Source organism: Euleptes europaea, chromosome 5 (genome assembly GCF_029931775.1).
Source record: "Euleptes europaea isolate rEulEur1 chromosome 5, rEulEur1.hap1, whole genome shotgun sequence".
Taxonomy (NCBI): domain Eukaryota; kingdom Metazoa; phylum Chordata; class Lepidosauria; order Squamata; family Sphaerodactylidae; genus Euleptes; species Euleptes europaea.
The window spans coordinates 8033650-8059716 of NC_079316.1; the positions used below are offsets into that span (position 1 = coordinate 8033650).

The 26067-nt window shown below is 48.8% G+C and overlaps 1 protein-coding gene across 1 annotated transcript in view; it reads left to right on the forward strand.

The window, feature by feature from the left end:
* DIS3L2 (DIS3 like 3'-5' exoribonuclease 2) overlaps window positions 1-26067 on the forward strand; it is a 246597-nt gene that overhangs the window by 101204 nt on the left and 119326 nt on the right. Inside the window, exons 9-10 of the mRNA XM_056850570.1 lie at window positions 3282-3529; window positions 12984-13157. Coding sequence (XP_056706548.1) covers window positions 3282-3529; window positions 12984-13157 — 422 coding nt within the window. The remainder of the gene's footprint in view (window positions 1-3281; window positions 3530-12983; window positions 13158-26067) is intronic.

Below are 26067 nucleotides of genomic sequence, written 5' to 3' on the forward strand. Positions count from 1 at the left end.
ACCAAAAAGTCTTCCCCCGCTGGCGAAAAGACACTAACAGAGGGAGACAAATGAATCTTCCTGGGCAGGGAGTTCCAAAGTTTTGGTTCCGCGACTGAGAAGGCCCTTCCTCGGGTTGCCATCTGACTAGCTTCAGATGGCGGGGGCAAATGAAGGAGAGCCTCTGAGGATGACCAGAGTGTACAGGTGGATTCATATGGGAGGAGGCAGTCCTTGAGGTATGTTGGTCCCAGGCCGTACAGGGCTTTAAAGGTCAATGCCAGCCCCTTGAATGAACCATTTAGGGTTAGATAGACACCATTCTACACAGCCCTTTGAGGGTAAGTAACAAATATCCCTAAATTCCAATCCATAAAACCTCATGCTAGAACAGAAATCTGTTACAGCCCATTCCTGAGGCTGGGGGCCGAATTGCCTCAAGAAGTGGCGAGGCCCCGGCATCCATGCCACGTGCACCATGCACACTGGCATGGGCACCAGTGTAGTGCCACTTACGCTGGCCCCTCCCCTCCACAGACCCCGCCCTCCTCTGGCTCCACCTCAAAAATCTCCAGTTATTCCCCAACCCAGAGCTGGCAACCCTACCTGAAGTTGATCATATTATTCTCCCACTGGAGAAGAAAACCTATTATGGCAGCAGGCCATTGCCAGCCGATAGAGGTCAGTTCCCCTGGAGAAAGTGGCCACTTTGACCATTGGACTCTATGGCATTGAAGTCCCTCTCCTCCACAGACCACGCCCTCATCTGGCTCTACCCCAAAAATCTCCAGGTATTTCCCAACCCAGAGCTGACGACCCTATCCGTTATCCTCACAACAACCCTGTGAGGTAGGTTAGGCTGAGAGCATGTGACTGGCCCAAGGTCACCTAGGGAGCTTTCTCAGCAGAGTGGGGATCATAGAATCATAGAGTTGGAAGGGACCACCAGGATCATCTAGCCCAACCCCCTGCACAATGCAGGAAATTCACAACTACCTCCCCCCCACACCCCCAGTGACCCCTACTCCATGCCCAGAAGATGGCCAAGATGCCCTCTCTCTCATCATCTGCCTATGGTTATAGAATCAGCATTGCTGACAGATGGCCATCTAGCCTCTGGTTAAAAACCTCCAAGGAAGGAGAGCTCACCACCTCCCGAGGAGGCCTGTTCCACTGAGGAACCGCTCTTAACTGTTAGCCTGGGTCTCCCAAATCCTACTCCAATTATATTGTCAAAGGCTTTCACGGTCAGAGTTCATTGGTTCTTGTAGGTTATCCGGGCTGTGTGACCGTGGTATTGTTATTTTCTTTCCTGACGTTTCGCCAGCAGCTGTGGCAGGCATCTTCAGAGAAGTAACACTGTTTTTGATATTTCTGTTTATTGGGTATTTCAAAACAAGATTTAGATCTAGGTGACAGAGTCATATGTCAATATAGTTTTGCTGCGGCAAGAATCACAATTGCTAAAAAATGGAAGGAAATAAATAAACCTTCAATTAAAGAGTGGAGAGAAAAACTATGGTTGTATATGCGGATGGCCAAACTTACATTTTTTTTACATGATAAAGATATGGAGGATTTTAAATCTATATGGTCAAAGGCCGCCTCATATTGGGATAAATCGGCAAAAACGGATTTTGAAACTGTACTTAACGAATTGTAGTATTATGTGATTCTTAATTAACTATAAGATGAGAATTTTTTTTTATGTAGTGTCATAACACCCCAACGGAAGTCCAATGGTGATGGGCACTGAGGTGGGGGTTGGGACTCAGAGCACTATGGAGATATATATTAAGAGAATGTATCTTTTAATTATTAGATAATTAGTGCTCTTTATATTTCTGTTTGGTTGTTTTGTTTGTATTTTATGTTTTTTTTCTTTTTTGTATGTTTCATTAAAAATTTAATAAAAAATTTATAAAAAAAAGAGAGAAGTAACACTGAAGGACAGTGTCTCTCAGTGTCAAGTGTGTAGGAAGAGTAATATATAGTCAGAAAGGGGTTGGGTTTGAGCTGAATCATTGTCCTGCAAAAAGTATCAAAGGTAATGTGCTAATCATTGTCCTGTAAGTATCAAGATAATGTGCTAATGAGGGTGTGGTGTGTTAATATGGAACCATTGTATCCTGAAGTGATCTGTTAATGTGTGAAATCCAAAGCTAATCCGCATGGCTATTGTGGACTGTAGTCTTTGTTAGTCTGGAGGTTTTCAGGACAGGAAGCCAAGCTTTATTCATTCTTAAACTCTCTTCTTTTCTGTTAAAGTTGTGCTGATGTTTATGAATTTCAATGGCTTCTCTGTGCAATCTGACAAAATAGTTGGTAGAATTGTCCAGTCTTTCAGTGTCTTGGAATAAGACCCTGTGTCCTGTTTGTGTCAGTCAATGTTCAGCCACTGCTGATTTCTCAGGTTGGCCAAGTCTGCAGTATCTTTCATGTTCTTTTATCCTTGTTTGTATGCTGCGTTTTGTGGTCCCGATGTAAACTTGTTTGTATGCTGCGTTTGTGGACAAGGTTGTGGACAAGTTTACATCGGGACCACAAAACGCAGCATACAAACAAGGATAAAAGAACATAGTTCACCTCACAATAATTTCATAATTATCGATTTATGTATTTCTAATAGTATAACCAAATCAGTAATTTTTTTATCTAACTGTAAAACTAATCTGAAAAGTTATTATTCTAAAACTGAAACCTTATTCTGGTTGTCAATATTAACATTATACCTGCAAGACTGAGTCTTCATGTAGAAAACCATAAACATCAGCACAACTTTAACAGAAAAGAAGAGAGTTTAAGAATGAATAAGGCTTGGCTTCCTGTCCTGAAAACCTCCAGACTAACAAAGACTACAGTCCACAATAGCCATGCGGATTAGCTTTGGATTTCACACATTAACAGATCACTTCAGGATACAATGGTTCCATATTAACATACCACACCCTCATTAGCACATTATCTTGATACTTACAGGACAGTGATTAGCACATTACCTTTGATACTTTTTGCAGGACAATGATTCAGCTCAAACCCAACCCCTTTCTGACTATATATTACTCTTCTTACACACTTGACACTGAGAGACACTGTCCTTCAGTGTTACTCCTCTGAAGATGCCTGCCACAGCTTCTGGCGAAACGTCAGGAAAGAAAATACCAAGACCACGGTCACACAGCCCGGATAACCTACAAGAACCTACTCCAATGCTCCAACCGCTGTACCACACTGGTTGCCCTTAGTAGGAATTAAAAGCCTCCCTTCTGGAGTTAACTGGGCAACTCTTGTGGCTCTTCCAGGTGGTCTACATCTTGGAGAAGAAGCACTCTCGGGCGGCGATGGGCTCCCTTCGGCTCTTGACCGACCGCAACAGTGAACTCTTCAAGAAGTGCGCCATGTTCTCCCCCGTGGACCACAGGGTGCCTCGGGCCTACGTCTCTTTGGCCGACTGCCCGCCGGATTTCGCCTCCAGACCTGAGGACTACTCCAGCACCCTCTTCATCTGCCGCATCGTGGACTGGAGGGAGGACAGCAATTTTGCCATCGGGTACGTGTCTGACACGACAAGGCTGTTCCTTACATGTGACGGTCTCCGGTTTCGATCCTCAGCCACTAGAATGACTTGAGATGACAGGACTGGGGAATATCGCTGCCTGGGACCCCAGAGATCTGCTGTCAGTCACAGCTGGCACTGTTGATTAGCTAGACTGGTGATGAGGTGCTTCAGATGCTATATGTATAAGGGAATCTATTCGGTAACTGCATAGAGTTGAAAGGGACCGCCAGGGTGATCTAGTCCAACCCCCAGCACAATGCAGGACATTCACAGCTACTTACCCCCTACCCCCAGTGACCCCTACTCCATCCCCAGAAGATGGCCAAGATGCCCTCCCTCTCATCATCTGCTTAAGGTCATAAACTCAGCATTGCTGATAGATGGCCATCTAACCTCTTCTTAAAAACCTCCAGGGAAGGAGAGCTTACCACCTCCCAAGGAAGCCTGTTCCACTGAGGAACCGCTCTAACTGTTAGAAAATTCTTCCTAATGTCTAGACGGAAACTCTTTTGATTTAATTTCAACCAGTTGGTTCTGGTCCGACCTTCTTGAGCAACAGAAAACAACTCGGCACCCTCCTCTATAGGACAGCACTTCAAGTACTTGAACATGGTTATCATATCCCCTCTGTCTTCTCCTCTTCAGGCTAAACATACCCATCTCCTTCAACCTTTCCTCATAGGACTTGGTCTCCAGACCCCTCATCATTTTTGATGCCCTCCCCTGGACACGTTCCAGCTTGCCTACATCCTTCTTAAATTGCGGTGCCCAAAACTGAACACAGTACTCTAGGTGAGGTCTAACCAGAGCAGAGTAAAGCGATACCAGCACTTTGCATGATCTGGACACTGTACTTCTGTTGATACAGCCCAAGATAGCATTTGCCTTTTTAACTACCGCATCCCACTGCTGACTCATGTTCAGTGTTTGGTCTACTAAGACCCCAAGATCTTTTTCGCACACACTACTGCTCAGACAAGTCTCCCCCATCATATACTTATGCATTTGATTTTTCCTACCTAACTTTTCCTATTGACAAGTAGCTAACTCAACAGCTTGCATGTTCTCTGTCGAGGTGTACAAAGTCGACCTCAGCAGACGCAGCTGGGAGGCAGCACTGGTGGGTGGGTGGCTCTCTTGATTGGCTCTCGCTTTCAGGGACCCCTGCAACAGGAAAATGGGCAGAGGCTCCTAAGTAGACGAGCAGCAGTTTTACGGTAGAACATTTTGGTAAATTCCATGCTGGCCATAATTAGATGAGGAACAGAGAATAAAACTGCTGCTATTATACTGCCCTTGTACAAATCTATGGTGAGACCACACTTGAATACTGTGTACAGTTCTAGTCACCACACCTAAAAAAGGATATTGCAGAGCTTGAGAAGGTGCAGAAAAGAGCAACCGGAATGATCAGGGGGCTTCAGCAACTGTCCTATGAGGAGCAGTTTGAATGCGTAGTGCTGTTTACCTTGGAAAGAAGGTGGCTAAGGGGAGACATGATAGAGGTCTATAAAATTATGCATGGTTTGGAGAGAGTGGACAGGGAGAAGCTTTTCCCACTCTCATAATACTAGGATGGGGGGTCATCTGCTGAAGCTGGAGGGTGAGAGATTCCAAACTGATAAAAGGAAGTATTTCTTCACACAACGCATAGTTGATTTGTGGAACTCCCTGCCCCAAGATGTGGTGATGGCTGCCAATTTGGAAGGCTTTAAGAGGAGAGGGGACATGTTCATGGAGGAGAGGGGTATTCATGACTACTTGTTAAAATGGATACTAGTGAATAGACTCCTGGAGTTGATGGGCCTGGGTCTGAACCAGCATGGCTTTTCTTGGGTTCTTATGTAGGTACTTTTTCGCTGCAGGTCCTCTGTGTGGCTCGGTTTGCTTGCCTGCCTTCAAGACTTCTTCTTGCCCTCCCTGTGTCTCCAGTGGGCCTTTTCTATGGTGTGGCATCACTCGGAATACGGTGTGCAGTTGTGCTCATCGTAATTCCAAAAGGACCCTGCAGAACTGGCGAAAAGTACAGAAAAGGGCAGCCAAGATTAGGAAGCGGTTCGAGCACCTTCCCGACGAGGAAAGAGTCTGGGAGTTTTCAGTTTAGAAAAGAGACGATAAGGGGGGACGTGATCGTGGTTTATAAAATTATGCCCAGCGTGGAGAGAATTGACCAAGAGAACTTTTTCTCCCTCTCCCAAAATACTGGAACTCAAGGGCATCCAGTGAAGCTGACGGGCAGTGTATTCAGGACGGACAAAAGAGAGTATTTCTCTGCACAACAAGTGATTAAAATGTGGAATTTGCTGCCAGAGGATGCAGTGATGACCACAGGCATAGGGGGTGGGGGTGGACCAATTCATGGAAGAGAGGTCCATCAGTGGCTTACTAGCCATGGCGATGAAAGGGAACCTCCACTTTCAGAGGCAGTAACCCTCTGAACCCCAGTGCTTGGCTTGGAGGAAATGTCAGCCTTGGCCTAGACGGCCTGGGAGTGGACCTCCGGGACAACCAGTTGGCCACTGTGTGAGACAGGATGCTGGACTAGATGGACCCTCACTGGTCTGTTCCATCAGGGCTCTTCTGATGTCCTTATGTTCTAGGGGGCTTTTGCCCGCCTTGTATTGCTGTTTCCATTAGTATATGTGGCATCTGTTTCACATTCAGATAGCTTTTTGCTTGTTTTGGCACCCTTGGAAACACTGTTCTGATTCCTGAATCTTCACCGTTCGTAGAGATGGATCCATCACCTGTTCTTTACCGACACTGGGAAGGAGCTGTGGCTCAGTGATAGAGCATCTGCTTGGCATTCAGAAGGTTCCAGGTTCAACCCTGGCATCTCCAGTTAAAATAGGTTATGTGAAAGACCCCTGCCTGAGACCCTGGAGAGCTGCTGCCGGTCTGAGTAGACAACGCTGACTTTGATGGACCGAGGGTCTGACTCAGCATAAGGCAGCTTCATGTGTTCATCTGAGGCATTTAGAAGTGCAGTGCCTGTCTTAACAGTGGGAAGCCCCATTGGGGCTCCTCTTGGAGCCAGAAGGGACTTCTTTTGGGCAGGCAGCGATGTGCCTTCAGAATCCACTTTGGAATGCCACCCCCACCGTGGGCAAGCAAAACCTGGCATCGTCCGGGAGGTTTGCATTTAGGGGGAGGGGGCTCACTTCTGTGCCTCTTGGGTGCCACCTGGTGGTCATCGACGACCTGCTTTCCCCTTTGAGGGCAGTTGTGTCGTTACCAGTTGCTTGGTTTGTTGGGTGCAGCAAAGTTTGGGGCAGTAAGCAGAGGAGACACGCAACACTGTGTGGGTGTTTCTTTGTGTAGATGATGGTGCGACTCTGTGGAAGCGTCCCCGATCGGGCTGTTGTTCTCCAGAGGGTGAGACTTGCACTGCGGCTTGCTAACTTTGGACCTCAACCCCCGACAGCAACAACAGGCAAGAAGAAGGGATTTAATGCACCACTTTTCAGGCGCACTGTGCATCTGTGAAAGGTAGACTCGAGCAATGTCGCTTCACTGATGTGGCCTGGGCCTGCCAGGTACTGCTTCTCTGGGAGCTGGCGCCCTAAGTGATAACAGGATTGGGGCCCTACAGTGAGGAGCAGGCAAACCCTCAGACCCCTGGGGGGGTCGGGGGGAAGCAGCACGGTCCAGGCAGGCAAAGGGTCTGGGGCTGAGGCTCAACAGCGGAGCATCTGCTTGGCATGCGGAAGGTCCCAGGTTCAGTCCCCGGCAGCTCCACTGAAAAGGACCAGGCAGTAGGTGATGGGAAAGACCTCCATCTAAGACTTTGGAGAGCCACTTCCAGTTTGAGTAGACAGTACTGGCCTTGATGGACCAATTCTGATTCAGTAGAAGGCAGCTTCATGTGTATGTGTGTGTATGTTTGGGGAGGGGCCATGGTTCCATAGTAGAGCATTTGCTTGGCATGCAGAAGGTCCCAGGTTCAATCCCTGGCACCTCCAGTTCAGAAGGACCAGGCAGTTGGTGAGATGAATGACCTCCATTGGAGAGCTGCTGCCAGACAATACTGGCCTTGATGGACCGATGTTCTGATGTTTAGCCTAAAGAGGATAAGACAGAGAGGTGATATGATAACCATCTTCAAGTACTTGAAGGGCTGTCATGTAGAGGATGGTGCTGAGTTGTTTTCTGGGTCTATCTCAGCATAAGGCAGCTTCAGGTGTTCAGGATTTTGGACGGGAGGGGATGTGGCTCAGTGACAGAGCATTTGCTTGGCATGCAGAAGGTCCCAGGTTCATTCCCCGGCATCTCCAGTTAGAAAGATCAGGCAGTAGTTGATGTGAAAGACCTCTGCCTGAGACCCTGGAGAGCTGCTGCCGGTTTGATGGACCAAGGGTCTGACTCAGTATAAGGCAGCTAGCTTCATGTGTTCATGTGTTCAACATATTGCTGCCCAAACCTGAAATGTTTTCCAAGGCTTGGACCCTCCGAGGAAGAGGGTTCCCTGGGGACTCCAGGATCATCATGTGCTTGCAGAGCAGGTGTTTCCCCAATACTGGCCTTGCTGGTAATGTTCTGTGCATCCGAATGACCCTGGAGCAAGTAAACCAGTTAACATTTTTCTTAGCAAAAACAGGTGTGGAGCTGACTACGGGTAAGAATATTTGTTCGAGCCAGATAGATGGTGAGCTTGTTAAAGGTTAAACCTTTAAATGATGAAATTTTTAATAGTTTCTGAAGTCTCTTTTTTTATATAAATTGAGGATACCGAAAAAAGAAAGGAGGGGAAGAGGAAAAGCAAAATGGAACATGCTTTGTCCTCCGAGCCTTAACAAAATTTGTATTAAAAAGGAAGAATAAAAGTATTGGCAGAAATTCTTTCCTTAATCTATAACCCTAGAATGTCTTGAAACTCTATCAAGTATCTAAACATACCTACTCTTTATATTTCAGTACGAATTCTCACTGCGAATACTTTGTGATATTTTGGATTATTTATATACTATTTATATACTATTTGAATAAAAATCATAGAAAGGCTGCCATTTCAACTCAAATTCTTCTATTGGTTTCTGATTTACCAGTTGCGTTAATTTAGCCAGAAGGCTCTTTGTTAAATGAAATGCAAATCCCTGGTCAAGAAATTCTTTTTTTTTTAATTTTATAATAATAAAAACAGAACATATATAGACCATGATAAAAGTTGAGATCACTGCAATTGATATAGAAGGAAACAAGCCCTACTCTTGGTTAAACCCCTGAAGAGGGAGTTTCTGCATCCTAGAAAAGACTGCCTGACTTCTCTAGCGATCAAGGTACGTTGAACTGCTGGAGGGCCAGTTGCAGAAATGCCTTCACCACTGTAGGTCAATAAATTAATTACTTGATTTATTGTTACAGCTGCCGGCAACAATTCCTCTGTCAGATGGATCGTTGGCAGCGTGCATTCTGTCAGTGGGGCTTTAATGCCAGGAGCCGGTCTCCTGACACCTTGGGGAGGGGGGGATTTCTCTCTCTCTTTCTCTCTGCTGGTCAGAGAGAGCTCAGGGAATGCTTTGTTCCTTCAGTTGCATAGAGGTAGCAAACAGCAGATGGGGGAGTTTGAGTGGGAGAGATCTTCTAGTTACAGTTAGCTGAAATTGCGGAGGGGGTTGCCTCATTATCCCTTCTGTGGGTTTGCTGCCTGCTGGCTGAAGAAGTGCCTGTTTTCTGCAAATACGTTCTGCTTTTATGTGTGAGAGTACCATGCCGTCCAGTCAAAGCTGACTTGTAGCAACCCCATAGGGAAGTGGTTTAGCCGTCCACCACTGTCTTCCTCTGCAAAGTCTTCCTTGGAGGTCTCCCTTCCAAGTACCTACCCTTAAGAACATAAGAAAGGCCATGCTGGATCAGACCAAGACCCATCAAGTCCAGCAGTCTGTTCACACAGTGGCCAACCAGGTGCCTCCAGGAAGCCCACAAGCAAGACGAATGTAGCAGCACCGTCCTGCCTGTGCTCCACAGCACCTAATATATTCGGCATGCTCCTCTGATCCTGGAGAGAATAGGTATGCATCATGACTAGTAGCCATTTTGACTAGTAGCCATGGGTAGCCCTCTACTCCATGAGCACATCCACTCTCCTCTTAAAGCCTCCCCAGTTGGCAGCCATCTCCAGATCCCGGGGCAGGGAGTTCCACAATTTAACTATGCGCTGTGTGAAGAAATACTTCCTTTAGTATCTTTCACCCTCCAGCTTAAGCAGATGACCCCACTTTCTGGTATTATGAGAGAAGGAGAAAAGCTTCTCCCTGTCCACTCTCTCCATATTATACATAATTTTATAGACCTCTATCATGTCTCTCCTTAACCGCCTTCTTTCCAAGCTAAACAGCCCTAAGCGTTTTAACCGCTCCTCATAGGGCAGTTGCTCTACCCAGCTTAGCTTCCCCCAGCAAGGGGCTTTCAAGGCAAGAGACAAGCAGAGCTGGTTTGCCGTCGCCTTCCTCTGCAGAGTCTTCCTTGGAAATCTCCCATCCAAGTACCGACCCTACTTAGCTTCTGAGATCTGATGAGATCGGGCTGTATGATACCATTCCACATCCTCTGCTTTTATATTTGCAATTAAATAAATATTACTGAGCTGCTGTCATTCTCTTCCGTGCTCTCTCATACTAAACCCTGTCCCAACTTCTCACTGATCGAAGAAGAGTGTGGGTGTGCGAGACAACCAAATGCATAGCCTGTGAAACTCCAGGTCTGTGTTGCTTCTCCTGCCCCCTCCTTTGTGGCTTATGTAGCATTTAGGTGTAGTAAATCTTGCTTTCAAACACAGTGGATGAATTGTTGGACTCCAGGGGCTTGTCTGGCATGGGACCGCTCCGCCCACCCACTTCGACTTGCCTCCCCGGATCTCCTTCTTTCCTGTAACTCGTTTCTTGTACTTTGTCTCAAAGGTTTCTCCAACAAAGCAATGATAGAACAATTTTCGGTGTAAATGACTTATGGCCACTGTTAATTGAGGCTGCTCTGCTTAATCTGTTTTGTCCGGCCCTCTCTTACGTTTCTGCCTGTTGATCTTCTGGCCCTCTTGCCCTGTCTGAAACGAGGCTGCACAGTGCAAGGCCCGTGGGCTGGTGTTTGGCCCCTTTGTGGTCTCTTTATTTTGTTTACTAATTTTATTTTTTGAATTTATAGCCCACCCTCATTTCCAGCCAAGGCCGGGCTCAGGGCGGGTAACAGAGCCAGCGTGGTATAGTGGTTAAGTGCGGTGGGTTTGGAGCGGTGGACTCTGATCTGGAGAACCGGGTTGGATTCGCCACTGCTCCACATGAGCGGCGGAGGCTAATCTGGTGAACTGGATTAGTTTCCCCACTCCTACACATGAAGCCAGCTGGGTGACCTTGGGCTAAGTCACACTCTCTCAGCCTTTTCCTCTAAGAAATAACTGCTCAGGACCTATGAGTCATAGGAGCAAAGAAGGAAAGGAGGTTCTCTCAGCCCCACCTACCTCACAGGGTGTCTGTTGTAGGGAGGGGAAGGTGATTGTGGCTCAATGGTAGAGCATCTGCTTGGCATGCAGAAGGTCCCAGGTTCAATCCCTGGCATCTCCAGTTAAAACGGACTAGGCAGATAGGTGATGTGAAAGATTTCTGCCTGAGACCCTGGAGAGCTGCTGCCAGTCTGAGTAGACAATACTGACTTAATGGACCGAGGGTCTGATTCAGTATAAGGCCGCTTCATAGGTCCCTTAAGTGGTAGAGAAAGTCGGCATATAAAAGCCAACTCTTCTTCTGGCAACCTTTAAGATACATAAAACCATAAAACAATCATTTAAAACATCATATTAAAACCATAAACTGGGTGGCCTTAAAAACAACTCAGACGCCACCACGTAACTGGGTTTCGGCAGAGAACCAAAGCAGGTAGTGATACTTCAGAGGGGGAGCCGTGGCTTCAGAGAGGGGCTGGGCTCGGAGGCAGAGCATCTGCTTGGCTTGCAGAAGGTCCCAGGTTCAGTCCTTGGCATCTTCAGTTAAAGAATTTGACGGTAGGTATTGTGAAAGACCTCGGAGAGCCTCTGCCAGTCGGAGTAGACAATACTGATCTTGATGGACCAATGGTCTGATTCAGTGTAGGGTAGTTTCACGCGTAGACATATGTACACACGAAGCAGGGCAAGATGGGAGTGCAAAGAGCGCCGCTTAAGAAAGGGTGTCCGCACAGCTCGAAGGGAGCAGACAAGGGGAGCTTTTTCTCTCAAACCTCATACCCCCAAAATCTTGCTGGTCTCTAAGGTGGCACTGGACTCGGTTCTAGCTGTTCCACCGCAGACTAGCACGGCTCGGCTCGGAAATTATCCATACAGAATGAAGTACCTCAAAAATGTGAAGTTAGAATTGGAACAAGAATGCTTTTTCATGTGGTTAACATACGTGAGTTAGTAAACATATAAAAGCGGCTGTCCAAAGGACTTGAGGGGTGTACCTCGCAGAGCTCCCCATGTTCAGTGCGGCGACCCCGAGACCCCTGTCGCCCTGCCCTGTAATCGGCACCATCCAAGTTGAAAGAGGAGCCCCCCCGCTGGTGTTTCTGGCCGCAGGTGGGGAGGCATTGCCTAAGCTGTTTCTGCACACTCGGAGAAGACTGAGAGGGGATATGATAACCATCTTCAAGTACTTGAAGGGCTGTCATAGAGAGGAGGGTGCCGAGTTGTTTTCTGTTGCCCCAGAAGGTCGGACCAGAACCAACGGGTTGAAATTAAATCAAAAGAGTTTCCGTCTTGACATTAGGAAGAACTTCCTGACAGAGCGGTTCCTCGGTGGAACAGGCTTCCTCGGGAGGTGGTGAGCTCTCCTTCCCTGGAGGTTTTTAAGCAGAGGCTAGATGGCCGTCTGTCAGCAATGCTGATTCTATAACTGTAGGCAGATGATGAGTGGGAGGGCATCTTGGGCATCTTCTGGGCATGGAGGAGGGGTCACGGGGTGTAGGGGGGGAGGTAGTTGTGAATTTCCTGCATTGTGCAGGGGGTTGGACTAGATGACCCTGGTGGTCCCTTCCAACTGTATGATTCTATTCTATCCCATTGGTAACAACAACAAACCATTGATTGACTGGCGGGTGCTGACCACATGGCTCTCATTGTTAGGGGATTTGAAAAGTGATCCTAGCAGATTGCCTCCTTTTCGTGCATTTTAAGACACAGCATAAACTGTAGAGTCTGATGTTGGGGAGGGGTGGGGTCTCATGTCCACCCCTCTCTTCCTCCCTCTGTCTGTTGCAATCTGTTGTGGGGGGGAGGGCAATGAGGATGTGTGCAAAACGTAGGAGAAGTTGGAGCTTGGCCAGTTCCTACCATGCTGTAAAGCTGGAGGAATATTACCTAAATAGAGGGAATCCTCTTGCCCATTTAGGCTTTCTCTTCTCTGGTTCCACACACCACACCACACCCCGGTCCACTGGAGACTGTAACCCACTTCCCTCCTTTCTGCTTCCTTTTCTTCAGGCAGTTGGCCCAGAGCCTCGGCCAGGCTGGGGAAATTGAGCCGGAAACGGAAGGCATCCTGACGGAATACGGTGTGGATTTCTTGGACTTCTCTCCAGAGGTCCTGCAGTGCCTGCCCCAGAGCCTGCCATGGGTTATCCCGCCGGAAGAGCTTGCCAAAAGACGAGATTTAAGGTAATTACCGGCCCGTTCCTTGTAGGTCTGCTCACTGTTTGCAGGTGTTGTCGCCTTGGGATGCCGTTCTGATGGCCGAGTCACATAGAATTCGGTCGCTGTGGAGGAATCTGCTCTCTCCTAGGCCTGGGGCAGACGGCTCATTGCGTTCTTTGAATCTCACCTTCTTGTGAGGACACGGCGGGTATTTGAGATGGCGGCTCAAACTCCGGAACTGCAGCACGTCCCATCGTCCATGAGTGTGTAAGATAATCTCGCTTCCAGGGTGTCGGCCCGCGAGACGGTTCAGATTGTACCTTTTTATTGGATCGAGTTGTGGCGGTAGCGGCCGGCGGGGAAGTTCTCCCACTGGGCGCACGGGAATAAAGCTGTCAGCTTTTCAGGACGGGCTTTATGGTGCGTGTCTGGCTGCAGAGTGGATGGAGGCGCTGAGAGCGTTTGAAATGTCAGAGATCTTCCGGTCTGCTTTGGTGGCTTGTGTGTGTTTGGCAGTGGCAGCTGTTGGAAGCCTCCGTTTCCTTGTTCTTAAGAGGAATCCACAGTTGTGTCAGACCAAAGGGTCCATCAAAGAAGAAGAGTTGGTTTTTATATGCCGACTTTCTCTACCACTTAAGGAAGAATCAAACCGGCTTGCAATCACCTTCCCTTCCCCTCCCCACAACAGACACCCTGTGAGGTAGGTGGGGCTGCGAGTGCTCTAAGAGCGCTGTGATGAGCCCAAGGTCACCCAGCTGGCTTCGTGTGGAGGAGTGGGGAAACAAATCCAGTTCACCAGATTAGCCTCCGCTGCTCACGTGGAGGAGTGGAGAATCAAACCGGGTTCTCCAGATTAGAGTCCACTGCTCCAAACTGCTGCTCTTATCCACTACAACACCATAAATACAGACGTAACTTACTGGCTAGCCTGTCACTATGTATCGAACTCAATTGTTATGAGAGCCGGATATGACATAAACGTCACTTGGCCATCTAGCCTCTCCTTCAAAACCTCCAAAGATGGTTACATCACAGGGTGGTTAAAGGCTCAGCAGTGTCGGCCCCGGTTACTGCTTGGATGGGAGACGGCCAAGGAGGCCCAGGGTCGCTACACAGAGGCAGGCAATTGCAAACCACCTCTATTTGCTTCTCGCCTTGAGAACCCTACAGCAGGGGTGTCAAACTCATTTGTCTTGAGGGCCGGATATGACATAAATGTCACTTGGTCGGGCTGGGCCTTGCCTCGCCAGATCAGGACTGGGGGCAGGGGGTGGCTGCCTCAGCTGGCTCGTGGGCCAGATAAAAGCTCTCAAGGGGGCAGATCCGGTCCCCCGGGCCGTATGTTTGACATACACCCCTGCCCTGCGGGTTCACCATAAGTTGAATGTGACTTGGTGGCAGTTTGCACATACACACACAGAAGGAGAACCTCCTGCCTTCCCGATGAACTCTTTCCAATTCAGAGCCGCGCTTCTCAATAGGAAGCGCTACCTAATGTTCTCCTCGTAGAAATAACTCTGCTGGAGTCCATCGGGTCCTGTCCTATCTTCAGTGGGGGGGAAAAATTGCCGCCCCTTTCTTTTTGGAGATCCTGTCCCCTGGAAACCCTCGAAAGAGCATAAAAGCCAAGAGTGCACACATGCCTCTTCCTTTCCCCTCTCCCCCTTTTGTGGTCAGATTGATGAGAGCCGATATTTCACAACTCAATGGAGCCAGCGAGCTTTCGTGTGAAAAATGCCATGTTCGCCGGCAGTGCTGAAAAGCACGAAGAGGGCTGAAGACGGGCCCGGTATTCGCAGGGCTCACAGAGGACAAAAGCCGTTTCCTCCTCCTGCTTCGGCCCGTTCACCTGCCAACTTTATTTCTCCCTTTGCTTCGCGCTCCCCTAGAATGTCAGTTTTATGGCACGGAGTTCAAGAGAGTGAAAAACCAAGCGGGTCAAAAGGAAATGGTGAAATGCAAATTTCCATGAAGGATGTTGGGGTGACGCCGGAGAAGGAAACGCCGGGAGAACCGAAGAAACCCCAAAGCTCCTTGCTGCGGCTTCTTCCAAATGTTTTCAATTTCATTCATATCTTTTTGTTTTCTCTCCCTGCTAAACTGGGGCCAGTAACCCAGCCAGGAAAGTCCTTCTAGAGTGGGAAAGCAAACCCTTAAATCCTGGAGAGAGAAAAAAGGGGCCATTCTTTGCTGAGAAGCGTTGCCTTTTCCATGTCTCCCATTGTTTGGCTCGCTGTGGAAAGAAAAAGAAAAAAGCCGAACGTCATTTTTCTTGAAAAGGGCAAAGCCCTCGTTTGGAAGCTGGCGATACTGTCTCATGCGGGCAGGTTTGTGGAGCTCTTTCTCTTCTTTCCTCAATAGAAATCAAGCCCAGTGACCTCTGCTGGACCACAGCAAACGTGAAACTTGGCACCAAAAATTGCTAGCTCTCAATTTTCCATCGCTCCTCTCTCTCTCTCTCTCTCTCTCTCTCTCTCTCTCTCTCTCTCTCTCTCTCTCTCTCTCTCTCTCTCCTCGTTTCCCCCCCCTGTTGAGTATCATCCTGCCAGCTTGTGATTTTTTTTTTTATTATTATAAACAGGATGTTGTATTTGCTTTTTGAGAAGGAATATGAAACTGGAGGTGGAATGAGAACCTGCAGTTTTGCAGCTGCCAAAATAGAAAACAATGAGCTAAAAATACCGAGGGCACAGTGGGCGGAGGGGGGTGGTCATGGCGGGTATCTGCGAGATGGATCGCCGTCCACAGAGGGGTTCCATCCACCCAACAGCCTGGCCCATGACTGATGCCTGGCGCAGAACATCCGGAGCTGCGCCCCAAACAAGCAACTGTAAAAGACCAACTGTAAAAACGGGAGATCTCCAGGTGCCACCTGGAGGTTGGCAAACCTACTGATGGGGAAGGCATGTGTATGGGGAAGTTGTAGATTTTGCCCATTTGCAGGGCAGCACTTGCAGAAGGCCCTGCTCAGATGATCAGGAAGGATAATGCTGCTGCAGCCATCTTGTTTGTGGGCTTCCTAGAGGCACCTGGTCGGCCGCTGTGTGAACAGACTGCTGGACTTGATAGGCCCTGATCTGATCCAGCAGGGCTTTTCTTATGTTCATGCCTATTCTCTCCAGGATCAGAGGAGCATGTCTATTCTATTAGGTGCTGTGGAACACAGGCAGGATGGTGCTGCTGCAGCCGTTTTGTTTGTGGGCTTCCTAGAGGCACCTGGTTGGCCACTGTGTGAACAGTCTGCTGGACTTGATGGGCCTGGGTCTGATCCAGCAGGGCTTTTCTTATGTTCTTATGTAAGCAAGCAAACAAACCCTGTTGCCCAAGAGCCCGGAACCCAGAAGAGACGCTCGATTCAAATTGGCATTCATCTCTTAATGAGCGTGCCGTGGTCCCGTAGGCAGGCTTAATTAAATGTGGCTTTTATAGATGGAAATCTCCAAGGAGACCCGGGAGGCTCTGATGAGTTTCTGTGTTTAAGCAACTTCCAGGCAGGGGGCTTGATGGGAAGGGGACTCTGGAACCTGGCTGGTTCCAACCCCACCTATCTCCCAGGGTGTCTGTTGTGGGGAGGGGAAGGTGATCTTAAGTCTCCCTTAAGCGGTAGAGAAAGTCGGCATATAAAAACCAACTCTTCTCCTTCTCCTCCTCCTTCTTCCTCCTTCTCCTCCTCCTCTCCCAACTGGGAGGAGAAAGGCTCCACAGACTTGGTATCAGGGATTCCCACATAACCCTAAGATTGCAGGCAGGTGTTTCAGGGGAGGGGGTGGCTCCTGGACCCTTATCAGCTTTGCTGGGACAGCTTCGCTTCGCTTTTGTTCTGATGCGGCAATGCTGTTCTTAGCACTGTTTGTGACTGGGCGCCCCCAGCAACAGGATGGTCCCTGCATTGTGGCGGCGCCTGCCCGACTATTTTCTGTCGTTCTCAAGGAATGGTGCTGATAGTGGCGAGGCTTAGTGGTGCGTATCTGAAAGACTTGTTGGCTGACAAAATTAGAGGCGGAGGGCCAGATACGGCCAGAGGCACATGGGAGTCGGATGGAAATGGGCACGGCTGCAGGGCACAGATGGTTCTGCTCGGCAGGTGGAAGGTGCAGATCAGATAACTGCTGAATGGCTCGTTCCCTGGAGACGGTCCATGGCACGGACTCCAGGAACTGCGAAACCTGTACACTCAGAACAGGATGTGTAGAAATGTGCAGGGAACTGATAAAGGGGCGTGTGGGGTTGAAGCCTGTCTTGGCCACTGATGAAGTGAGCCTGTGTTCCAGTACATGCGCTCCAGGCCACGTATGAATGGGCCTCGTTCAGGCAGAGGAGTTTCTTGCTTTTGAAGGGAAGGAGGACGTAGAGCCAGGGCAGTTGGAATGGCGGAAGAAGAGGAAGAACGAGAAGAGTTGGTTTTTATATGCCGACTTTCTCCACCACTTAAGGAAGAATCAAACTGGCTTACAATAACCTTCCCTTCCCCTCCCCCAGCAGACACCCTGTGAAGTAGGTGGGGCTGAGAGAACTGTGACTAGCCCTAGATCACCCAGCTGGCTTCATATGTAGGAGTGGGGAAACGAATCCAGTTCACCAGATTAGCCTCCGCTGCTCACGTGGAGGAGCGGGGAATCAAACCCCGTTCTCCTGATCAGTCTCTACCAACCCCTTTAAACCACCACTCGTAACCGCTACACCATGCTGGCTAGGACTAGGTGAGTTTTTGGGGGTAGATCTCCATGACAGCGAAAAGTGAAACTTTCGCTTTTGGAATACTTCAGTTTTCAGGAAAACCTTCGCTCTCACTGTGACTCCTGGATGCTGGGGATACAGATGGGACAGGTGACCCTATTGTTGTGTCCTAGTGAACCTCTGTGAGATATCTGTCTGGACACTCTCAATTGAGAGACAAACTCGTGGTCTGGCTTGGCGGCAAAATAGTTGTGTTGTGGCTGCCAAGTCCAGACAAAAGAAGGGTCTGTGAAGTAGCCCTCTGTTAGCCTGTCACCCTAAATTCAGTGCTATGAAATTAATGTTCCTAATAGGGATGGTTGCGAAATCTGATTGGATTTCGATCCAGTTAGATTTGAGGCAGGGGGTTAAGAGGACCTTCGAGAGCCTTCGCTGGGTGCCTGAACCCTCTGAGCTCTGAGATTTGATTCAGCTACTTAGAGATGGTTCTGTAAGTGATCGGATCACTTCTGAGAGCCCAGAAAGGTGAGAACCAGCATGGTATAGAACAGGGGTGGGGAACGTCAGGCCCGGGGGCCGTATAAGGCCCGCAAAATCATTTTGTCTGGCCCTTCGTGGGTCCTGGCAGATCTCTAGCTCAGAAGGATCTAAGACTGGTGATCCGCCCCCTCCCATGGACAGCAATAGCCTCTGTTCAAGGCGGATGTTTGTTTTGCTGAGAAAAGGAACCTTCTTTCCCTCTTGCAGAAGAGTCATTAGCTATGGAGCTGCTAGGACCGCCCAAGAAACTGTGTTAAACCTTTCCCACCCGGGCAGTGGAGAAACATGGCAGACACTTGGAGCCGTCTCCAGTCGTGCCTCTTGGCTAAATTTTTGACCGAATATAGCAGGCTAATTTTAAAGTTGATAATTTTGTGTGGCCCGCGAATGATGTTAAAAATATCCAAATGGCCCTTGGCAGAAAAAAGGTTCCCCACCCCTGGTATAGAAGAATAAGGAGGAGGAGGAGGAGAAAAGTTGGGTTTTATATGCCGACTCTCTCTACCACTTAAGGAAGAATCAAACCGGCTTACAATCACCTTCCCTTCCCCTCCCTACAACAGAAACCCTGTGAGGTAGGTGGGGCTGAGAGAGCTCTAAGACAGCCTTGTGATTAGCTCAAGGCCACCCAGCTGGCTTCATGTGGAGGACTGGGGAAACCAACCCGGTTCTCCGGATTAGAGCCCACCACTCCAAACTACCGCTCTTAACCCCTAACTGTAGTGGTTAAGAGTGGTGGACTCTAATCTAGAGAACCAAGTTTGTTTCCCCACTCCGCCACATGAAGCCTGCTGGTTGACCTTGGGCTAGTCAGTTCTCTCTGAACTCTCTCAGCCCCACCTACCTCACAAGGTATCTATTGTGGGGAGAGGAAGGGAAGGTGATTGAAAGCAGGTTTGAGTCTCCTTAAAGGTAAAGAAAAGCAGGTATAAAAATGAACTCTTCTTCAATCCTGGGCTCTGAGGGGTGATCCAGGCATTTGGAGAACTATCTTGGAGTGCCTGTGTCATGGAAGGAGGGAGCCTTTGGATGGGCAAGAGATCCCACTGAAGCTTCCCTTTCCAAGCAGCGGACAAATCTGCAGCCATCATCCTTCTTCTCATTCTGAGGTGGAGGGTGTCTTGGAGACAGATGGGTGATTCCTTTCCGGTGCTAAGGTCAGGCAGGAACTAACTGATTTTCCACTTCCTGCTTCCTGCCTGGAATCGCCCTCTGACTCCAGTTTTCTTCCTGCCTCACTTCTGCCATCAGAGCAGACCAAGATCGTCCTATTTTGCCAAAGCAATGGGATATGGCCTTAAAGTTTATATTATCTGCTAACTCTGTGGATCATCAGTTGCGACTTACCGTATATACTCGCGTATAAGCCGAGTTTTTCAGCCCCCAAAAAGGGCTGAAAAAGCTGAACTCGGCTTATACGTGGGTCAATACGGTAGGGTAGGGGAGGGGGGAGGAGGGAGGAGGGAACTTACTGCCGCCGCCGCCGGGCCCACGCCGCTTCCTTCTGCCAAGAGCAGCCTGGGGCGGCTGCCCTGGCCCTCGCCCGGCCGCGCCGCCGCTCCTCGCGGCCGAGAGCGGCCTGGGGCGGCCTGCGGCGGCTGCCCCGGCCCTCGCCCGGCCGCGTCGCCGCTCCTCGCGGCCGAGAGCGGCCTGGGGCGGCCTGGGGCGTCTGCCCCGGCCCTCGCCCGGCCGCCCCGGCCCTCGCCCGGCCGCGCCGCCGCTTCTCGCGGCCGAAGGCGGCCTGGGGCGGCCTTCTGCAGCTGCAGGGAGGCTGCCCCGGCCCTCGCCCGGTTGTGACGCCGCCGCCGCCAGGCCCGCGCCGCTTGCTTCCGGGAGCCCAGGTAAGCCTGTGGGGGGGGGGAGGGGTTATAAGCCGACCCTCGGCTTATACGCGGGTGCCTAATTTTCCCCCATTTTGGGGGAGAAATTAGGCACCTCGGCTTATACGCGGGTCGGCTTATACACGGGTATATACGGTACTCAGCGCAAAAAAGTATTTTTAGGATGTATTGGATGTAATTGAGATCCTAAAACTTGCTAAGGCTCAAGAGCACCACCTAAAGCGTCTAGGATCTTGGACCCCGGAGAATGAGCTATTCACTTCCTTTCCACGTTGGACCATCCTGGGAGATTTAATTTCTTTGGGAAATAGGAAGATCCGGTTTGGGCCAGACTACCTCTTTGTCATGGAAGTGCAGAGCCATTACCAGGTGCTTGATGGAGGCGGGACTATATTGTATATGGCCCTGATTGGTAAAAGTAGCCTCTAACATCAGAGATGGGGATTTGCGAGGGATTGGAGAAAACTGCTTGTCAGTCTTAGAAAGGCTAGCTTAGGCTCAATTACGTTTAGCGTAAATATCTACTGAGCTTCATTGAGCAATCCTGAATACCAGTATTAAGAAAGAATTGCCTGCTCTCCCTATTTACATAATTATTTTAGCTATTTTTGTAGGTTATTTTCTACAGATGCTTTAGCCTTTCGTCATCAGATGGATGCAGCAAGTTTCTCTATTCTGTACTCTTTCTAGGGATCCAGCGTGGTGTAGTGGTTAAGAGCCGTGGACTCTGATCTCGAGAACCGTGGACTCCTCCACGTGAGCGGGAGAAGCTAATCCGGTTAACTGGGTTGGTTTCCTCACTCCTCCACATGAAGCCAGCTGGGTGACCTTGGGTAGTCACAGTTCTCTTAGAGCTTGTTCAGCCCTGCCAGCCTCACAAGGTGTCTGTTGTGGGGAGGGGAAAGTGATTGTAAGCCTGTTTGATTCTTCCTTGAGTGGTAGAGAAAGTCGGCATATAAAAACCAACTCTTCTTCTTCTTCTTCTTCTTCTTCTTCTTCTTCTTCTTCTTCTTCTTCTTCTTCTTCTTCTTCTTCTTCTTCTTCTTCTCCGTGATATCCTTCTTGAGATGCTGCAGCCAGAACTTTGGTCTCTCAGAGACACGTAGGTGTGTCACGTGGCCATGTTTTGTGCCCCAGTAACGTTTTCTTCATGCCGATCGAAATGTATTTTTGAACGGTTGCTATAACAGATGGTTAAACATGGGCACGCAAGTTTGTTTCTCTGCTGTCAACGGTGGGTTGTCTATTCCCAAGCGAAAACGGCTGTTTCCCGGTCTTGAGATGTTTCCCAGACCGGAGATGTGTCTAGCTAACTTTCTTTCCAAGAAGGAGCCCAGCAAGGTCTTCGAGGTTATGCTGAAGAGTTGCAAGGACCTAAAAATATCCTCTCCGCCTAATTTTAAAATGCCAACTCTCTGGAGCCAAGAGAACAAGTGCGTGGAAGGCCGGGTGCCGGCTTGAATTCCACGCGGGCCAACAACCTTTTGTGTGTGTTTACCGAGAGGAGAGAAATGAGACCAGCTTAAAGATGTTGGTGTCTAGACATGCAGTCACCCTTTACAGTTAAATGTCTCGGTGATGACTTATTAAACGAAATCTACAAAATCTGAACACAGCTCGACAAAGGATGGTCATTTTGCTTTCTTCTTTGACGGCTGGCTGTCATCACCAAACTATGCAAAGGCCCCCTAAAAAGTTAATGTTTTGTGTTTGTACGAAAAGTTAAGTAGTTCAGTAAAGCGAAGCTAACTCGTCTGATTGGTTTCGTTGGCTTGTAACCGTGCAGCACGGCTTCTCCCTTGAACACCCCGATGTCAGAATGCAGGACAAAATTCTGTGTTTCAAGCCCGAACTAGGGGTGTTTGAACACCCACAGGATTGCTTGTGAACAGAGACCTGATTTTTCAATGATCTTGTTTGATGCTTCAACTAACACTGAACTGCAGAATTTTCCAGAAACACAGCATTTATTGATTGATGTGATTTGTGAGTGACGTGATTGTCTATTTAAACAAATACCTGCTAAGCGGAGCCGTTATGCAGCAAGGATGGAGGAGTAGTAGAACTCAAGCAGGCTGTGTGAGAACATGCATGTGCAAAAAGTCAATTGCACAGTGGTTGTGGTGGAAAGAGCCATCCAGTTACAGCCAACTTGTGACAACACCTTGGAGTTTCAAGGCAAGAGATGTCCAGAGGTGGTTTTCCATTGCCTGCCTCTGTGTAGCGACCCTGGACTTCCTTGGTGGTCTCCCATCCAAGTACTAACCAGGGCCAACCCTGCTTAGCTTCCAAGATATGACAAGATTGAGCTAGCCTGGGCCATCCAGGTCAGGGCAATAGTGCTGTACTGTATGCTTACTAGGGAACACAGTGAACCAACCTGCTGAACACCCACAAACAGGTGAAGAAACTATCGCTAGAAGAAGAAGCCGCCACCAACATGGTATAGTGTCTTCGTCTTCTTCTTCTTCGTCTTCTTCTTCTTCTTCGTCTTCTTCTTCTTCGTCTTCTTCTTCTTCGTCTTCTTCTTCTTCGTCTTCTTCTTCTTCTTCTACTACTACTACTACTACTACTAAAAAGAAAAATAAGGCTTCTACTTGCAGGAAGTTCTTACCACCAAGTCCCTGGTGATTCCTAGAGCTACCTGGAAGTGACAAAGGTAGCTGTAAAAATAGCTGGAAACTCTATAATAAGAACTTTTGGTTTTGCCGTAGAGTCTCTGGCAATTCCTAGAGCGACCCTGTGCCACTTCTGGGTACTGCTAGGAATTGTCAGGAACTCTATGGTAAGAGCTTCCTGTAAGTAGACAAGGCCTTATGTTGCTTTTAAATTTTTCTCCCAGGATGCTGCTCCCTGTGGATTGCCAGATACTGCCTGGCAAGCCTAGCAACCAATGACTAGCACCAGTGGAGAACCATGCCTTACTCTGTATATCAGCAGAGACATTCGTGGAGGCTGTCCCCCCACAATTAACACTTCGAAGTATTTTTGGGTGGGGGGAATTGCTTTTGCTTATTTATTTTATTTTATTTTATTTATACCCGGCCCTTTCCAAACAAAGGAAGCTTCCAACAGACAATACAACAGCCAGCGTGGTGTAGTGGTTAAGAGTGGTGATTTGGAGCGGTGGGCTCTGATCCGGAGAACCAGGTTTGATTCCCCTCCGCATGAGCGGCAGAGGCTAATCTGATGAACCGGATTGGTTCCCCCACTCCTACACATGAATCTGGGTGACCTTGGGCTAGTCACAGCTCTCTTAGAGCTCTCTCAGCCCCACCTACCTCACAGGGTATCTGTTGTGGGGAGGGGAAGGGAAGGTGATTGTAAGCATCTTCTTCTTCATATAGATTTAATATATAATATGGGTTAAAACAGAACTAAAACTATAATCACTAATTAAGTTAAAAGATGCATTCTGATGCCTCACCTACTATATAATACTGATTTTTCTTAATGGTGAGGAGTTGAGACAGGAAGAAAAAAAACAGGAAAACCCACCTTCTGCTTTCTGGACAGGCAGGGTTGCCAGGTCCCTCTTCGCCAACCCTACCTGGAGGTTGGCAGCCCTAGTTGCCAGGTCCCTCTTCGCCACTGGCGGGAGGTTTTTGGGGCAGAGCCTGGAGAAGGCGTGATTTGGGGAGGGGATTTCAATGCCATAGAGTCCAATTGCCAAAGTGGCCAGTTTCTCCAGGGGAACTGATCTGTATCTGTATCGGCTGGAGATCAGTTGTAATAGCAGGAGATCTCTAGCTATTACCTGGAGGTTTGGAAATCAAACTGTAAGACTAGTGCCGAAGATGGGAAGTCACGCAAAAAAAAAACACAGCACTTACGGCAAAAGAGCAAACGACTAATATAGGCTTAACCGTGAATTTCAATATAATGTAGGCACATAAATACAAGCACAAGTATGAGAACATGTCCATATCAAGACATAATGACGCACCATCCGCTTGTATTAGGTGGCTATATGCCTTAGTACTGGAACATATATTCTGTGAAACTTTGATTGATCATCGCGGGATTGCCAGAACTGAAAAAGCTTACGCGAAATAGGACTCAATACCGCATACCTATTTTACTCTTGGCATTCTTGGACTTTACCAATTTTATTATGTCTTGATATGGACATGTTCTCATACTTGTGCTTGTATTTATGTGTCTACATTATATTGAAATTCATGGTTAATCCTATATTAGTCGTTTGCTCTTTTGCCATAATTGCTGTTGTTGTTGTTTTTTTGCATGATTACCTGGAGGTTGGCAACCCTATGGATAGGGTAGGCTGTGTGTTTAAATAGACAACATCCCCCAGCCTGGGGAGCCTCCGATCCACCTTGCAAGTCAGCCAGCAGTTTGCGATTCCCACCCCTCCACCCCCGTCTGCTTTCAAGGACGCATGAAGCCCTGAAGCTGGGAATGCACACCGCACTCCCTGCAGGCGTGGACTCTGGTGAACCGGGGGCCCGTTGCTGACCCCGCTAATAGATTTAATTGGCCGAGCGTCTCAAAGCTGAGCGGCTGGGCTGCTACATTTCCCTCGATGTGCTTCCCGCGTTTTTGGCTCCGGCGTATTTATGTTCCGTTCGTTTCCAGCGCAGGCTCTCCGCTGCAGCCAGTGTATTAATTTTTTAAACTGCCTGCAGCTACAGATCGCGATGGGTGGCAGGCTGTCGTGGTTCTCGCTCCAAACAGCTGGAATAAGCGACCTGTTCCATTGAAACCAAACCCCAGCGGCCTCTGGATTCTCAAGGAGCCTTAATCCTCCCTCTTCAGGCCTGTCGGCACAAGGGAGGCCTGGCCTTCAAGTTTCCCCTCTGCCTCCTGCCGCATGGCATCTGTCCGGCAGACCAGAGTGTCCTGGCGTCAGCTTCCGAGCCCCAGCTGTTGCGCCCGGTCGTGCGACCCTAGGCCGGTAAGGCCTCACTCGGGCAAGGCGTCTCCTTTCAGTTCGGACGTGATTCTGCAGAGGACAGTAAATCGAGACGTTATGCAAGCAGTGTATCTTGGAATGCAGTTGCTCCTTTGAAATTCCATTCATTAATGGGCTTTTAATTGAAGGAATATGTATTTATGGAAGCAAGATACTTTGGTAGGTTCCCACTGTAGTTGGTTTATATCGCGGGATGGCTAGGCTGCAAGCAGATGAAAGAATTTCTCTCTCTCTCTCTCTCTCTCTCTCTCTCTCTCTCTCTCTCCTCTCTCTCTCTCCTCTCTCTCTCCTCTCTCTCTCTCTCTCTCTCTCTCCTCTCTCTCTCTCTCTCTCTCTCTCTCTCTCTCTCTCTCTCTCTCTCTCTCTCTCTCTCTCTCTCTCTCTCTCTCTCTCTCTCTCTCTCTCATTCTCTCTAGTCCATCCCCCTGCACAATGCACAAAAATTTGCAACAACCTCCCCCCGCACACCCCACAGTGACCTCTACTCTATATACATTATTTCAGCAGCCTGACAACTCCCACATGCATGGTGGTATCCCCATGAAAGCCAGCGTGGTGTAGTGGTTAAGAGCGGTGGTTTGGTGCGGTGGACTCTAATCTGGAGAACCGGGTTTGATTCCCCCACTCCTCCACATGAGCGGCGGAGGCTAATCTGGTGAGCTAGGTTGGTTTCCCCACTAGCACACATGAAGCCAGCTGGGAGACCTTGGGCTAGTCACAGCTCTCAGAGCTCTCTCAGCTCCACCTACCTCACAGGGAGTCTGTTGTAGGGAGTGGGAGGGAAGGGGATTGTAAGCCGGTTTGATTCTTCCTTAAGTGGTAGAGGAAGTCGGCATATAAAAACCAACTCTTCTTCTTCATCTGGGGAGGGGGGTATCTGAGAGAAGAGCTCCTGATGACAGAGATTAGTTCCCCTGGTGAAAATGGCTGCTTTGGAGGGTGG